General features: G+C 37.8%; 1 protein-coding gene and 1 long non-coding RNA gene across 3 annotated transcripts in view; one reads left to right on the top strand and one right to left on the bottom strand.

Annotated features, from left to right (window-relative positions):
• dennd1a (DENN/MADD domain containing 1A) overlaps positions 1-17,711 on the bottom strand; it is a 53,598-nt gene that overhangs the window by 6,545 nt on the left and 29,342 nt on the right. The window contains exons 5-22 of one of the 2 annotated variants that reach the window (XM_044173541.1): positions 16,524-16,643; positions 15,739-15,808; positions 13,751-13,831; positions 13,337-13,390; positions 11,451-11,561; positions 10,362-10,462; positions 9,415-9,460; positions 8,099-8,200; positions 7,871-7,996; positions 7,547-7,648; positions 7,385-7,472; positions 7,004-7,044; positions 6,519-6,590; positions 6,366-6,422; positions 5,966-6,118; positions 3,703-3,767; positions 1,506-1,643; positions 64-310 (exon numbers count right to left, since the gene is read on the bottom strand). In XM_044173541.1, the coding sequence (XP_044029476.1) occupies positions 64-310; positions 1,506-1,643; positions 3,703-3,767; positions 5,966-6,118; positions 6,366-6,422; positions 6,519-6,590; positions 7,004-7,044; positions 7,385-7,472; positions 7,547-7,648; positions 7,871-7,996; positions 8,099-8,200; positions 9,415-9,460; positions 10,362-10,462; positions 11,451-11,561; positions 13,337-13,390; positions 13,751-13,831; positions 15,739-15,808; positions 16,524-16,643 (1,774 nt within the window). The remainder of the gene's footprint in view (positions 1-63; positions 311-1,505; positions 1,644-3,702; positions 3,768-5,965; positions 6,119-6,365; positions 6,423-6,518; positions 6,591-7,003; positions 7,045-7,384; positions 7,473-7,546; positions 7,649-7,870; positions 7,997-8,098; positions 8,201-9,414; positions 9,461-10,361; positions 10,463-11,450; positions 11,562-13,336; positions 13,391-13,750; positions 13,832-15,738; positions 15,809-16,523; positions 16,644-17,711) is intronic. The other variant, XM_044173542.1, reaches the window with a different exon arrangement.
• The window catches only part of LOC122865296, a 30,238-nt gene continuing 29,178 nt past the window's right edge, over positions 16,652-17,711 (top strand). Inside the window, exon 1 of the long non-coding RNA XR_006375448.1 lies at positions 16,652-17,563. This is a non-coding gene — a long non-coding RNA (uncharacterized LOC122865296). The remainder of the gene's footprint in view (positions 17,564-17,711) is intronic.

Here is a 17,711-nt window from a genome sequence, read left to right as displayed (position 1 = left end):
GGAAACAACACTATTAAGACAGTATTAAACATCTTTTGGCTGCAGAGAGTTTGGACCTCTGACCTGGTAGGTGAACTTGGCTTGTAGCTCTTCAGAGTCTTTTGGAGTCCTCAGGTCCTCAAGACTTTTTGCCAAGGTAACTGGTTGGCTGTCAGGTTCGTCCTGGCAGCCGAAGATATCGCCCAGCAGGTTGACATTGGAGAACTTCTCATTAACTGGGCTGGGAGGGGCAGTGTGACTTTCTGCCCCAAAACCAGGATCGTCCCCTTCTATCAACTCAACCTCCTTCAGGGAGCGGTACGGCTGTGGCCTGCAGTGAGATGGTTATGGTTATTTATTTCTCTCACACACTAAATGTCTTCATGGGTCAAAACACTGTACCCAACCCGTAAACGTAGCATTGCCCTTTTACCCCAAAAGGACACACTTTTTTATCATTTATTATTCTTCTGAGTCTATGATTATGACATGCTGTGTTTATCCCTGCACTCTCTCTAGGGAGAAGGCTGGCAATAGTCTATATTTTTCTTATTGTCAACAAATCCCTTGAAATCCATAATTTCTTCATTATGATGAACATGGGCACTGTATTTATTTATTGAATCAAATACCTCACTACAACACCAAATGTGTATTAATCCGCAGATGAAAATAGACAAATTCACTATCTACTTCTGTTTGAGTAATGTTTGCTAAAAAAATACAGAGCCCAACAGAAAAGGAAAGTAATGAAGCCAGAGGGCTTAAGAGGCTAGAGCTCAATGTTAGCCAACTTCATACAGAACTTTAATTCCACCGTAGCAGCCTGATATGGATAAAATCTTCTGTCATAAGTAATTTTATATCACGAACGTGATATATAAACATGATGCAGCAAAATGTCCTGGAAAATCAATTGCAAAACCATTTAGAGTTAAAATAACCTGAGCTGTCTGTTTTTGGCTAATCCAGTGAGTACCTGACAAGTCAGGAACCTTTGGAATAAAGCTGTCCTTCTCATTGATTTGCAACATTGCTTGCAAAGGCCTAATACAACCAGAGATGTTAAAGGGATAGCTACCTCTGTAGCAAAATCTCTACCGCTTGACAAATCTTGCCCTGTAAATCCTCTGCACTTACAAGTTACATTACTGACAAGCATTTCCTAATTCATAGTATTCATGTGATATGACGTCTTTCATCATATCACACAACTCTATTGTCAGGTCCAAACAAAACTTACACTTGCCTTTATACATACATATATATGAGCGATTGGGGTCGGGTTGGGTTTTTGCATCACAAACACACATGCATGATCAACTTGCATGCCATACCTAATCCACCAGTGCCTTATGTAAATCAGAATTCTACTCTTAACCCTCTTATCAAAACCTATTCCCAAGATTTTCCTATACAAAGACCATAATGTCCTCCATTAAAACATATGTACACACACATACACACATTTCATTAGAAAGAAGTTAATTAGTCAATAGTGCAAAGCCAATCAGAGAGATGCGTACAGAGGCGACCACTCAAAAGGAACGGAGGAGAGAAAGCTGTCAGGAAACCCAGAGATGGAGTCATCGTCGTACTGGAGCTCGTCTCCGGATGAATCCTCAGAGAGAAAGACTGTGTAGTGACGAGTAGGACGGATAGAGCTACAGTGAGAAGGAGGAAGATAACAGGAAATTCACAGCTTATTACAGATATGTTAATTAAGTCCATTAAAAAGGAACAGGAAAGAAGAGGAAAATTAAGAAAAGGACGCTTGAGAATTTGTAATCTCAAGAGTATCAGTTTTTATTTGTATTTACACACAGTATATTGGGATTAGTATGTTAATATACTAATAAGTATTATTAGATTTTTTTCATTTGAAAGAGCCTGAAGGAAGCTGTGCAGTTAGTTGAAAAGGAAATTAGACCACAATGGCACAAACAAAACAAACCAATGAATAAAATCTGTTTAATTGCTGAAAAAACCCTAAAAACTCTGAATACTGTGTGCCTGTATTTGGCAGCTGAAGGGAGTCTGATCTTGTCTGTTCCACTGTAGCAGTACAGAGCTGCAACACAGTTAATACTGCTCATTAACTGTCTCTATCTTTCAACTGTAGGGAAGAATCTCACTCTAATGTGGGCTACTTACGTACACGTTGCATTTCAGACTTACATAACTGTCTTCTGATAAGTGAAAACACATTTCATTTTTAGGTTTTCTCATCAGTTATCAAATTGAAAATAATCTAAATCCTCAATAAATCAAGCTTACTCACTTCAATGAAGCAACTAAAGATTTTTCTTGAAAATGCACTCAGGATTAGGGATGGGGATCGTTCATTTTTATTGATATTGATAACATTTTCAAGACTGCTTAACAATCCAAGTCTTTATTGATACCTCTATCGATACTTTTCTATTAATTTGGTGGAAAGACAAGACGACAATAAATCCTTAACAGAACGGGTATTGCTTTTATTGCTTAACTGTGAGTCTGTGACTGTTTGATTTCTGAACATGAAATTTGCCTAGCCTTCAATAAACTGCTGGGCATTTATCCGATCATTAAACACAACTCATTACTAGGCCCTCCAAATGTTCTTCTATCAGACAAAAGGCAAGTGAGACATTTAATTTGTTAAAACGTGCTAAATATTGAAGAAACTGTTTTATTTATGTTTCAATAACAATTTCGTTTTCATTCTAAAGTGTTGGTTAATGTCTATACTGTCACTTTAAGAGATTGCATATTTTTGGATAATTATCAATTGGATTATTATTGTCAACGAACGGATTTGCTAGTTGGGGGAAGCTGAGGTTCCCACACCATGCATACCTTGGGTGGAGGAGGATGATTGTCCCGCAACGGCAGCCAGAGTTGGCGGTGTTCCGACTCGAAGACAGACGAAGGTACTACATTTTGTTTCACTGCTGCACAACGTTGAGGTGCTTTAGCATCGACGTTGTGTCCCCCCCCTTACAAGAAATTAACTTATGTAATGTAAATGTAGCCAAGCCTTTGACCGCTTTGCACGTTCAGCCATCCTAGCAAGCAACCAACTGACCAAATGAGAAATGAAGCGAACAAGGGCGTGAGTCATTCAACTTCTTCGTTTAGTTTAAAGGCAGTTGGCAGGCAATTCAATTAAATAAAAAAATTTTACTGATTGAAATGACACGACTCTTGTCTCTTGAGACATAACGTTACGTTATAGGACCCGGTAGTCTCGACAGCAGTATCGATAAGCTTGGACCTTATTGATTTTCAGGTTTTGAGAAATTTGGATCCGGGTCCTTACATACATTTACTGTGTTCTATTGGATAAAACCACAATAAAAAGAGTGCTCAAAATATCACAGAGAATGTAGTAAAGTCAAATGAATGGTATGAAGCTGGTAAGCACCGCTGGGTGGATTTTACTGTGAAGCAGCTGCAGGAAGTGTTAAAACATTAACAATGCATTTATATTGGAAGTGAGGGGACTTGAATAAGAACAGACACTCACTCCTAAATAACTCACCAGTTAACAAGATGTTCAGAAGGCTAATATGGGTTTATAATGTTACATTTCTTGCTCTCCTTTACAAACTCAAAGAATCCTATCAGCTGGTTTTACCCCTCTACTTCAACATTCATGCATTGGCTATTTTAATATGTAAATGTCCTTTCTTAATCATCGACAGTGGGATATACTGTATCTAATGGAGGTAGACTTACTGGTCCACGCTGCTTTCCAGACTCACATTGCTGCTTGGCCTCTTCAACAGCATTGGTGGCCGAGCCTGTGGAAGTGAAAAAATAATATGAAAAAAAAAGGGAACAACTTATTCAGCATATCTACTTCCTCACCAGAGAGACCCATAGGCATATATATACAGTACTGTAACAATGTTTGGAGCTATTTTATGGGAACAGAAAATTATAATTGTGTAAAAACTTACAGTTAACAATGTCACAGTTCAATTGGCACAGTGCAAAGAATGAAAACAGAAAAAAAGCAGTCCTGCTCATTGTCCACAATTGGGGGAGGGGGCTTCAAATCTGAAGACACAGACTTGATACACTTATTTTTAGATTTAGTTTGACCTACACTTCCCAAGGAGAATTTAAAAACATGGGGCTCAAGTTGTAGTCCCAACTGTAGTAGGGAACTGTACTGTAATTAGTGACTTTACAGATACAACAATGATAAAGCAGCAGGTCTTTCTGCCTACAGAGCTGCAGGGTCTGGATCTGTGGTTGTGGGCCGTCTGCTGCCCCCGTGTTCCTGCTCGACAACTGCTACTACTGTTGTTGTTATTGGCTCTGTTACTGATGCTGACATTATTCTTCCTATAGCTGTCATTCCTATTATTACAAATTTATTAATATTAACACTATAATTACTATTCTACTATATATATTCTACTCTCTCTCTCTCTCTCTGTCTCTCTCTCTCTCTCTCTCTCAAAACCTAACACAGCAGCGGCTGATGGCCGCCCACCATTGAGTCTGGTTCTGCCCGAGGTTTCTGCCTCTTAAAAGGAAGTTTTTTTCTTGCCACTGTCGCCAAGTGCTTGCTCATGGTGGGATTTGTTGGGTCTCTGTAATTAATATTATAAAGAGTACAGTCTAGACCTGCCCTATAGGAAAAGCGCAATGAGATAACTTCTGTTAACAGGGATAGAATACACAAGAACAGATAAAGAAACACAAGAACAGATAAAGAAAAACAGGGTGACGTACAGAACTTGACATGATACAAACAGGGATGAAATAATAGTCATAATAATTATAAGAAGATCATGGAGTTACTGTGATTTAAGTTAGTGTAATAACCAAGTGTTTTAAGGGAAATCTCAAATATGGCACATATGTTTGTGTATGATTGTGTGTGTATGGGAGAGAAGAAAAAAAGATAATAATAATAATAATAATACATAGAAAAATAAAAATAAATAGGTAGAATAAGGGAAGAATTAAAAAATAACTAAATAAATAAATAGTTAAATAAGCAGTATGGAAATGTAGAATTATTAGCTGTTATAGTATGGGGGATCCTGCCAGGGCTTAAGAGCTTGTCTATTCCACAGTTGAAGAAAGTGAAGGCGAGGGCACTGATGTCACCGGCAGTAGGGGGAGGTTGTTACCTGGGTTAGGATGTGTCCATGTGTATGTATACTGGTTTGTGTTTCACAGGTAGGCAATTGATGTTGATGAATGGGGCCCAACATCTGTGAAATGAATCTATTTGGTTGTTTTTTTAAATGCTATTTATCTTTATGTTGAAATGTACTGTAAAAGGTGCCAGTGGGATGTTAAGAGATTATTTCTGTCTTTTCATCTTAGTAAGATTGTCTATTTAGTGATTGTTAAGGCGACCAGTATGGGTTGTTCTTATTTTAATGGTGGTTCAACGTAGAAAAGGTCTCCTAGCAGACACACAGTTTATGTGTAATGTTTGTCCAGAATGTTTGAATGGGTGGGCAGAGCAAGGTGGCATGAAAGTAGTCATCGGCAGTGTTTAATGTACACTGTGTACAGGTGTCATTGTCTGCAAGTCCCATTTTGTGTAGTTTATATTGGGTGAGGTGAACTTTGTAGAATTTTATATTGAATAAGTTGCAGTTTGGAGTTATGGGACATTGAGAAGATGTTTTTGCAGATTTGCAGCCAGGAATTGATATCAATGGTGACAGCCAAATCTTTCCCCCCAAATCTTGGAGCAGTAGCAAGATATTGTTGACTGTTTTTATTAGAAGTTTGTACATTTCTGAAAAGCATTTTTTCTGGGTGGATATGAGATTGAGTTGTGTTTCAGTTGTGAATATTACAAGAAGCTGTTACCACCAATGACATATTTCTGTTTTAGTGTTTTGTAAGGTATGAGTGAGGCGTGATCAAATAAGTGTTCCAAATGTTAAACAAGTAGATTCATACATTGAAACCTCCACACCATTTCCTTCTCACCACGTCCCCACCCCACATCATTTCTGCCCACCTGTCCAAAGTGCACAGTGATGGGCCTGTGGTCGTCCAAGGTTCGCAGGGGCCCCTCCCTCCTGACTGCACTGGTGGAAGAGGTAAACCCTGTTATGTTGTCGTCATCGATGACCGCTGACCCGGCTGTGGAGAAGCCGTTTTCTGCCTGTTCCTGCATAGTGGGGACACAGGGAGGTGGAGTTTGACGCGGGCACTGCATGGGGAGGGGGAGGGAGGCTGCACACCGTGGCTGGGGTGGTGGGGTTCAGTTAAGGTAGTAAAGGTAAGTTAGGGTAGTGTTTAAGGTATTTTTTGTGAGGGAGAGACTAAGAACTGTCATCAGCTTTGCTGCTGGAACACCAGTTTACAAGAACAAAAAATGGTCCAGAATGGTGTGTCGGCAGTGTAGAGCTACATACCTTCTGCTTAAGCCGGCTCTTGACTTCCTTGATACGCATTTTTGCGTGGTCCTTAGCCTGTCAAACAATCAAACAAAGCCAGATCATTGCCATTCTCATTTCTAACTAACTGTTCATTTTCGAATTTCTAACACAAGCCAGAAACATGCTTACAAACTTGTAAACGGTCTTCATGGCTGGGTTTGCCTTGGTTTTCACTGTATTGAGGATAGCCCCGCCCCCTTTCTGTCAGAAAACATTTACACAAAATCTGTTAGTGAGGGTATGTACCAAGTTATCTTGAGAGGAGATAGTGTATTTTGAAAGGTTTGCTCTTATGAAATGGACATACTGTACAAGAGCATGAGTACAGGTCTAAAGCCTCACTAGAGGCAGGATTAGATTTGTATATTTCTTGTGTACAATACAGAGGTTTGGCTTGGTGGTGGAGCATTCATATCCATAGCCAGTTTTGTGGCCATCTGACCAGTAGTTGTTGAGGTATCTTTTCCAGGACCAAAGTGTTGGATGGGTAGATGGACATACATACAATATGCACTGACATCACTATTCCCAAAAACAAATGACAGAAATACCAAAAATGTATGCAATGTATTCTTTAAGGTGATGTGTATATAATAGTATTAAGACTACCTCACCTTCACAGTGAACAGCCACTGGTGGTAGGTCTTGTCACTGCCTGTGGGGGGGGGTCACAACATTGAAGGTCAACAACATCAAGTAGTGGGCATGCTGGGTACTAGCTGAGAAGGTCTAGGAAATCTAGTCTGGAATCTGATGTAAAACCACTGCAGTGTGTATAACCAGTGTCCCACTGAGACAGTGGTGTCCTATCTATTGACCTTATGTGTTTCAGCAACAAGGAAGTGCTCCGACTCCATTGATTTGTCTTTTAACTTCCTGGAAGTGGGAATGAGTCATGTTGTGTAGTTTGACATCAAAGTATAGGTGCACTCTGTGCTTCCATGTAAATAGACCTGTTTAATAAGTAACACACCAACCCATCACTGCTGGCTCACCTGCATATTCGCCCATGTTGATCTCCTCCTCAAAGATGTCACTGAAACCTTCTCCTGAGTTCAACAGGTCCAAACGGCCGTCAATGAACTGCAGGTTGAACCACACAATGTATTAAGAGTGTAAGAGGAAGGGTGAAATAAAATATGTGCGTGTATGTGTACCTGTTTGAAGAGCTGCAGCTGGATGGCATTCTGGAGGAACTGTCTCATGGCACTGGAACGGTGGTTCACAAAGGTTTCCTCATTAAATGTTATTGGCTCTCCCTAAAAATGCAGGAACACACACCAACTGTCTCTAGCACATTCGACATTTTATATTCAGTGCCCAGTAGCCCTGGAATTTGACTTTGTTAAAATGTTGTTTTTGTCGGTATTTAAGGATAAGGCCATCATACCCAAAGTCAAATGAAAGAACTAATGTCAACTCTATAACTCTTTTTTTGTTCTCTGCATCCTTCATGTCTCTGGTCTACAGTATGTACTGACCGACTCAATCTGCAGAGCATTTCTGTAGCTGCCGAAAAGTGCTGCCTGACTCTTGAGGAAGGCTCGAGCCACACCGTCCCCAGTTGTTGTTGAAACCTTCTTTAAACGACTTTTTAAAGATGAAACCTGAAATATTAGAACACAATTTCATCTGTGAATGTTTACATCCATATTAAAAACTGCACTGTTTTTATAAAACATGTTTTGTACTGTACAGTAGTTCCTCACCACATCATTGGGCAGGCTTTGCAGGTCATCATAGGGGGTTTCCACAGTGTTTGTGTCCACATTCAAGACCACCACATCATCCAGAGCCATCCCTCGAACTTTCTACAAGCAACAGAAAGAGCATACTGAGTCAACTAAAGACACAAAGTCACTGTGCATGTAAGACAGGTGGATACTATACAGTTTAAAACCAGATGTCAGTACCAGATGAAGCAGGGTAAAAACGTTCACTGCAATTCTTGACATAAATCACCAGAAAACAAACACAGAACAAACACAACACAAAAGTCACACTAGAACAGCCCATAATACAAAATCAAAACTATACATCCTAATAAACACAAACACACAACATATATCAGCAGGCCTAATAACCTAAATTAAATAACAAAACATTAAAGGATATAAAAAAGGAAATGCATAATCCTACTTGTGACTGCCTCTCAGGGTAAATATATTAGATTCTACACTTAATGTTCTTTTAGTTAAATACAAAAAAAAATTCCTTACCAAACTTCAGCTTCAATAAACCTCTCCCACCTTTCCCTGTGTTTTTTAACGTCATCATTTCTTTTTGCAATATATCCTTCCAGAATAAAGTAACGTTTAATAAACATTCTAAAGTGATTGATATTCAAGGAATCCACACCAGCAGCTTTAAAAATAAACATTTTCCCTAACAGAATAATCAAATTAATAATACAGCTGTTTGTCTCTGTAACATCACCCAATACCACAGAGAAAGAATCTGGTTGAAATTACAGCTTCATTGCATTACATATCTTTTGAACCTCCCTCCAAAAGTCAGAAATAACATGACAATACCAGAAACGATGTACTGTCGACTCAGATTCCATGAAACAAAAACGTCTGGACTCAGCAATACCCCATATCTTTAACATTTTCCTAGTAGACAAAATATTATAAATAACGTTTAACTGAAATCTTCTTGTGTCTACTGTTATATTATACATTCACTTAAACACTTGCTGCCACGGTATAGGACAATCAAAAGTGTCCTCCCATTTTTTTTATAGGTACTATATGGAATAACTCTTAAAGATCTAGGTTAGATAAAATGTATAAATAATTTTATTTATCTTATTTCTTTTTAACCATCTTATATTTCTTACAGCAGGCTGGTATACGAACAACTTAGTCATCCCACTGTTAATCTTTTCTTTCCAATCTCTTACTAAAGCAGAGATCAGTTGATTGTATGAATGAAGGGAACATATCGTATCATAGTTCACTGCAATTTTTGGTTTTTAAATCTTGAATGACCTGGTTACTGTGTACCAGTTAAAGAAACCTACCTCCATCAGGCTGGAATGCACTCCGATGAGGTAGGGCATTGGGGCACTGAAAAAAGAGCCAGTTTCATAGTTACAACATTTATGCGTGAGATAATACCTGGGTTATGGAACTTAAACACACATCTCAATAACATTTCTCAGTAGCAGAGAATGGAGTGCCTCTCCAACAACAGTAAAGGTTTCACTACAATCCACTATACAGTTAGATGTATATAACCACCATAAAAAATATGACATATTTCAGTTATTAGACCAATCCATTAGTACAACAACAGTCATACTCTCCACTCTGCTGTTCTCAGTTTTTACATTTGTTGGTTTTACTATTTATTTTTTTCAATTGAGGAGGAATGAATTCAGTGCTTTTTAAGACTTTTCAAGAGCTGCATACCTTGATTAAAACCCTACCCTTTGAGCTGCTGGAACACTTTTAATGTGAAACATCTGTGCAGAAAGTTTTATTGTTGGTAGCTTACCAATGAGCAAAATAATTTTAATTTATCAAGACAACAGGTAAACAAGAAGGAAGTGTTATTAGTGTGTATTAGTTAACAGGAGCAGATCAGAAAACAAGAAATAGAAAGAAAATAGAAATAAAGGTCTGGTTCTCTCTGCAGTTGAGGTAAATAAAGGGCCACTATTTGAGAGTTACTGTTTTACGCTTATGTTATGTCGCTTTGTAACCTTGTTCAGAAAAGTTGAATATAAAACAATCATCATCATCACATGCAGACAAAACATGGACATTGTCAAACAAAAACTACTCTGTAAGGGGTTCACTGGTATTGATTGCAATGATATATATATATATATGTGTGTGTGTGTGTGTATGTGTGTATGCGTGTGTACAGTCTTAGTCTTGGTGCCCATGTGTGTTTAGCTATGTAGAAATTACCCTTTGTTTAACACAACAGGTTTGGAGTCTGGATGATAGGCAGCATACTCACCAGCAGTAATCTAATAGATGTTGAGGCAGGACAGGAATGTAAACATGTTGCCAGTGCATTGGATATAACATGGCTGCAGACCCATGGACACAAGCTGTTAACTGTAGACAAGGACAAATATCAAATATATGATATGTGATGTCACATTGCCGCTCCATATATGCAGTTATTTAGATAGCTGACAGTTTTAAATGCAATTCAGGAATAAAAACCACGAATAAAACAAAATAATATAATATATACATATAATAAAATATATTAGGCTGTATGTTATTGTTTAAGATTGTATACATTAATCTTTGTAAGTATACAGCATTCATTTAATTAATTTGATTAATGACATCCTCATAAATGTGGATTTCACAACTTTGAGAAATGTATAGCAGGCTGTGTGAACCGTTCGGGATCGCAACTTTTGACTTGTATTTACTATAGCCAGCAATAGCAACCAGAAGTTAAGAGACAAAACAGGAAATGGAACTCCATGACAATTTCCAGTACTGTTCAGTTGACAAAAAGCCCATTTTCCATTACGGTAAAAAAGGAGATTATTATAATGAACTAATGTGCAGGATAAATCCATTTACGACGGAAACCTCTTCATAGCTCTTCATATGTTTCTAACATATAGAACTCTTTATAGTGTTTGTATGGCCTTTCACTGAAAAATGGCCAGCATAAAGTAACATAACAATTTTCACATTTCTAATGAAAGTCTGTCATTTTCTTTTGGATAATTTCTCTCATATCAATAGATGTACTGTCTGGTATTGGTTTAGATATCCAAATTGGTTGATATCAACTTTGCATGAATACCATTTCCAACTCACTCACAGTGATTGATATTGTACATTTAAGGTCAGGGAAAAAAGCACCTCAAAATAGCAACATTTAATTTGAAAGTCTCAAAATGGCATCTTAAAGAAAACATTTTCTAAACTCTTATCAGAAAAGTCACAGGGTAAATGCTGTGGTCCTGTAATCTATAGATTCTAACAGACATTATCATTACTGAAAATAAAAAAAAAAGAGACCAAAATTGGCAGGGCTGTAGGAGAGAAATGAAACAGGAAGTTGGACTCTACTTACAGTGCTTAGTTTGCTACAGCAGATGAGGATTCGACGTTCATAAAGCATACTAGCGTACAGATGAAGCATGTTATTGACATCTACTGCTACAAAGTACTCTGTTAGGTTTCTCTGCAAGGGTCAAACACAATAAGAGAAAAACAAGAGAGTAAGTTGTGAAGGTAAAGACCAGTGGATCATGATTCAGTATGAATGGTATAAACTGTTTCAAGTCATAAAACTCAATATTGCACAGAAAGTATCCAGTAGCTATTTCAGTTGACAAGTGCTAAACACTAAACACCAATGAATTGTTTTAAAGCTGGGCTAGTGAAGGCTGCAAGTTAAGAAAAATAAAAATGACAGTTCTCATATCTCATAATTACAGCATTGTAGGCCAAAAGTATAACTTGCTTTCTCATTTTTACCATTTATTGGGTGAAAATGATAACTTTCTAGATCAAACTAATGAAAAAAAGTTAGAATTGTTAGATCTAATCTAATCTAATATTGTCATGTATTTATTTATTCTCATGGTGGGAATGGGCTTCCACATATTTCTGTGAAAATCAGGTGGTAATCAGCTCATCATACAGGTTTTTCATCAGTCTACACTATCTGTTAGCAAAACATTTATACAACCCATTCTAGAGGACAAAGACTAGAAAAATGTGGTATTTGACCTCATTCACATCTATTTATACTCCTCCAGTATGTGTCTTAGCTATCAACATTTTTGCTTTACATGAATAAACTCCCAACATTTTGGTCTTAAAAGAGATTTTGGAGAAAACTCCACAGATTTAGCATTGCACTCCTATAACATTGTCAGATTCATGATGGACAGTTTTAAAAAGGGATAGAAAAAGATAATGTAGCCTGGGGCCTCTAGCCGCAAGCAGAGGTGAGGAGTGGGCTATAGAGGTCTGATCTGGTACATGTGAAGGTATTTTTTGTAAATGAATTAATTAAATGAGAAAGTAAAATTTTCTATCTATTCAAAACTGCAATATTGAGCCAAAATCCCTGTGAGACCGGGGTAGACTGACTGACTAACATCCATACATAACCAGCCTAGTCATTTTCCTCTTCTCTCCTCCATGTATGTGTAGCATTCCTCTGATTGTTACATGTCTAACAGTGTGTGCAGAGCCACAACTGATTATCATTTTTGTGCAGGAAGTTAGGAGATATGACTACTACTGCCAGAATGTGCTTGTTTTTTTTTCTGAATTGTTTTGTGTAGCCAATGTTTTCCATCATACTTTTATCATTAGAATCGTCCATCTCTTTTAAAACATAATAATGATCTGTCTCTACAACAAAGATTGAGTCATGCCTGAACACTACAGTAAAGGAAGAGAACCATTAGATTACTGTTGAGTTTTTATGGTAGGCCACCAGATAGCACAGAACATGGTGATGCTCTACTCATGACAACAACATTCTTCAAAATACGCACAATTCATTTAACAGTCATGAACACACAGTAACAGTGTAACCTGTTGGACCTTGAAATGAGTGTTTCTTCTTAACCAGGTTCTGTGTAAAAGTATCCACCATCTTCCAGGACTTTGCACCATATAAACCCAGGACTCTGACCAGATCGCTGGAACTAACTAATTCTACACTATGAGCTTCTTGAAATAATGTATTTTTTTCACCCCTTACTTGCAATTCATGCAGTTTAAGGAACAAAAACAGTTCCTCATGTTGATCTCCTCATAAGTTGTTTGTCATTCTGGTTTGACATCTCACTGATTATGTCACTCGGAAACCTGTCTAGTCTCTAATTTACCTGATCTGTAACTGCTCACAGATTCAAATCAACTGTATTAACAGTGAGTTTCTCATTAGCCAAATCTAAGGGAGTTTAGAGGTCTTTCAGCACGAGGGAAATGACTCACATTCTCAGGTATGCTGGGGAGTTCATGTGTGTCAGGCACAGTGAAGAAGGAATGCTGGAGCAAACAGAAAACAAGAGGATCAGTGCTAGTTTGAATACATCACAGTGTAGCAGAGAGAAATAAAAAGCAATGCAAAGAGACTGAAAAAACAAACAAAAAAAAATTATCTCCTTTCCTCTACTCCTATGAAATAGACATATATGGTGATGCATAAAAACAAAACAGTTAGTGTAGTAATCCTGTAGTGGTAGTACTTGAAAAGTAAAAATGTCAACCTTTCTGAAGTCTCTTATTGTTGAGAGGGTGATTCAACTCTGAGTGACATTATTTTTCTTTGGGAGGAAAACAGATACTTGCAGTGTTTCCAGTTTGAACTGAGATCAGTTGGATGTGATGTTGTAAAGTCAGACTCACCACACCGAGATGAACAGGGTCTCCAGGCTCAGGGATAGGGAGTGTGTGTAGTGACACCAGGAGCTCTTTCCATTGGCTTTCCTGAAACAATCGGAAGGTCACAAATCCATGCAATGGCCATTTAAAAAAATACATGATACCATGTAAGAAACACAAACATAACTCCATAGTCAAATGAATTAGTTGGAAGACAAGCTGCACAGTCTGCACAGAATAATTACTGCAAAGTCTTACAAGAAAATGACAAACTCTCTGCCATGTTGTCATCAGACAACAGTGTGACTGATTATATTGCTGTGTTAGTATATTATCTCTCAGTCGTACAGCTTATTGTGAAGCCTAAACAAGAGACATTAACATGCTGCTGCAGTCTACTACAGATACATTTGAAAACTGTTTACATGTAAAACAATTTATTTTATTTTATTTTTATTTACTGGCTTTAAGTTTTATTGGTGCAAGGGGCAGTACATAAAATCAAACAGAGGTAGCAATACATAGGAATAGATGGAGACGGGAATATAGACAACGAAACAAAAACAAATATATATATTATATAAATATAAAATATATATAAAAAGAAAATAGATATAACAATGACAATAATAATAATAATTATAATAATATGCAAACCAGTTGTTACTGAGGAAAAGTCTCAAAAGGGGCATACAGATGGGGAGACTGGAATGCTGCGGCCCAGAGTGGAGCATGGTTTGAGTGTAACGTTAGTCCAGAATATTTGAATGGGTGGGCAGAGCCAAGTGGCATGACAGTAATCATCTGTGGTGTTTAGTGTACAGTGTGTGAAAATGTCATTGTCTACGAATCCTATTTTGTACATTTTATGTTGACTGTAGTGTATTCTGTGTGGGATTTTATACTGAATGAGTTGTATTTTAGTACTAGAGGACATTGAGAAGATATTGCAGATTTGTTTCCAATAGTTGATATCAGTGGTAACAACAAGGTCTTGAAAGAAGTTTGTATATTTATGAGAGGGATTTTTGTGAACCGTTCATTGTTTGAGTTGCTCAATCAGTGGAGGTGGTAGAAGAGTGTTGTTTGATAGGTTGATTTTACCTTTTAGACAGTATTACAATTATGAGTATTGAAGGAAGCTGTTACCACTAATATCATACCTTTGTCTTAATACTTCGTTCCAGGTGTGTAATACCTGATTTTTTCATTGAGTTGAATGTTAGAGGGTTTTTTTTTATTTGAAAGTCCAGATTATGCTGTATTGCTGTGAATTTATTTGGAATCAGTGGATGTCCTGTGATTTGGTTGAGTTTCCACCATGCTGTACGGGTCACGGATATGAAAGGGTTTTTGAAACAATTGTGTTTTTTTAATTGACTGTGAAAGACAAAGAAAAAGAAGCGATAACTCATGGCATTCATATTGTTCAATATCTAGCCATGGGTGTTGTTTTCGATGGTTCTCTTGTAGCCATTTTGTTATGTGTTGTAGATGGGTTTGCAAAATGACAGAATCTGAAATTTTGTACTGATAGACATCCATGGTCTTTGGGTTTCAGCAGTGTTGACTGACTTATTCTTGTTTTTTTTATTTTTCCAGTAAAATTTGTTAATGATGGAGTCTAGAGTGTTAAACCAGTGTGATGTGGGTTGGACTGGGGTTATGGAAATTTTATTTATTTATTTTTGGTAGTACAGACATTTTTACTGCTGCTATTCTTCCAATCAAGGAGATGGGTAAGTTGTTCCAGCAGATAAGGTCCAAATTGATAAATCAATTTAAACAGAAACTAGCAGTCTGTTCCAGTTGCCATTTTTCTAGTTCTCCATAACTGGAGCCATCATGACAAATCTGGGCAAAAACTGGAGCTAAAAACAAAGACTTGTTTATTTGCTCAAAAGCAAAATACTGATGAGAGCTGACATACAGCCACACATTCAGTGAAGATATTGGCCAACAAATTCCTGACTTAGATCCATAACAAGATGAGTCACCTGTCCATGACTTACCTGGCCTTTGATGGTGTAATCTGCGAGTATATTAAGCAGCTTGTAGAAGACTTCAAACCAGGGCAGGTAGCTGAGACAACAAAAGCAAGTGTTTTGTACTTTTACAAAGCTGAACTTTACTTGTTTGTGAGTTACAGAGTTTGGGGCTAAAAGTGCATCTTAAGGATTGTTTCATTTATCATTTTCAAAATTTTGGGACCCCAATCAGTTTTTACCCTAAACATTATGAGGCAACTTCAGAGTCTGTGAAATGTTTATGGTTAATCTGGTTGTTAGAGGAGTTATAGGTTTTATTGAGCTACCTTTAACAAACTCATGGGAGTTACTATTTCACTTTTTATCAAACATCTTTACGCTTTAAATGGCTACATTTTTGCTAAATACAGTCAACACTATGCTGCAGATAAGTTCCACCAAGTCACTGACACTGCTAGAATGTTGGTACTGTAAATGTTGTTTTTTATAATTCAATCATCATCCTGATCTTTAAATTATTGTTTTATTTGATTTATATACATATATTTAAAATATAAACCAATAAATTTACTGTGCTGATGGCTAGATTGTACCACAGGTCAGACCAAATACTGTAGGTGCTATTTTGTCCAAAAGGTTTTCTATTTGTAAAACAGAAGGGTTTAATAGCTTTTTGTCAGCATTTCCCATCTGTGCTTCTGTAAAGATCCAATCTATGGATGCTACTAGACTACCTACTGAATACTTCCTGAAGCTAGTGGCAAATACTGACTGCACACACACAGACTCACACACACACACAGACTCACCTGAGAATGCAGTAGCAGGTGTGGGCACCCGAGGAGAGGCGACAGAAGCCAAATCTCTGTTTGCTTTCAATGTCAGTTAACACAAATGTGAAATTCTGGCCGACCTGGTTGACTGTCAGGCTGCAGGGTGAGTGTGTGTTCAGAAGGCAGACAGAGAGAGGGCGAGAGAGAGAAATAGAGAAGGAAGAGTGAGAGGAGAGGGATAAAGGGAAACACAAATCATTATTCACAGCCCTGCATGCTACCATGCTCTGATCTGTGTGGAGGACAGATAGGTGTCGATTTTACTGCCATCTGTAATAAACTCTTTAATACACAGTATTACGTATGAAGTGTAATGAAAAGTCACCCAGAAGATTTGGGTTAATCTAATGCACTCTATTTAACTGTGTTGTAGGGCCACAACAATCAAAATGGCAGCTGAGACACATGCTCTTTTGTTCTGTAGACAAAAGAGAGCAATTGAATTCAGTTTCCCAGGATCTTTCACGTTTCACACCTGTGTGTGAAGCCCGCCCATGGACCCAGTTTCAACTACCATTGGTCGAGTGTGGCCTACAACCGATGACGTTAACTTGTCATTAAAGCCGGCGGACAGATTCAAGCCGGTCTCTCTTTGTGATCCCCTGGCTTGCTGTTAAGAGACCTCTATTATTGCACATATACTGAAGGAGTTTTCCCTAATTTTTGGACAAAGAACAGAGACTCCATTTGTCTGATCTCACCATTTTGCCACGGTAGAGTAAGATTAACTTAGCTTTGTTTCCAGTACTCAAGTAAACACTATTTTTGATTTTTGATTTTTTTTTCACTGCAAGACAACAGTGGATTTTCTTAAGAAGAACGGAAATGCAACCAGCTTCCCTTTTCCTCGTTTTCTTCAACGTCAACAACCTGCTGCTTTCCCTTCCACTGCTGCACGTGAGGAATAAAGCATAAATGCGTCTTTTCGCTGACGAGCATAAGACACAGGACGAGCCCACGCTGCCATTCTGCTGGACAAAACTACTGTGAATCACACATGGGAGTGATTTCCTCAAGTAAGGATTGATATCTGGGCAGTTTTATAAAAGCTAAATCTTGTGTTATTTTGCTGATGTTTTGATGCTGCATTTTATGTTTGAGTTCTATGCGCTGTTTTGGTGCAAAATGTTCTCTGAGAACTTCATTTGGTGAAGCTGTGTATTT

This window comes from Siniperca chuatsi, linkage group LG18, assembly GCF_020085105.1.
Source record: "Siniperca chuatsi isolate FFG_IHB_CAS linkage group LG18, ASM2008510v1, whole genome shotgun sequence".
Lineage (NCBI taxonomy): Eukaryota > Metazoa > Chordata > Actinopteri > Centrarchiformes > Sinipercidae > Siniperca > Siniperca chuatsi.
Note: the sequence above shows the minus strand (reverse complement) of the source record. Positions and strands in the feature narration are given on the sequence as shown.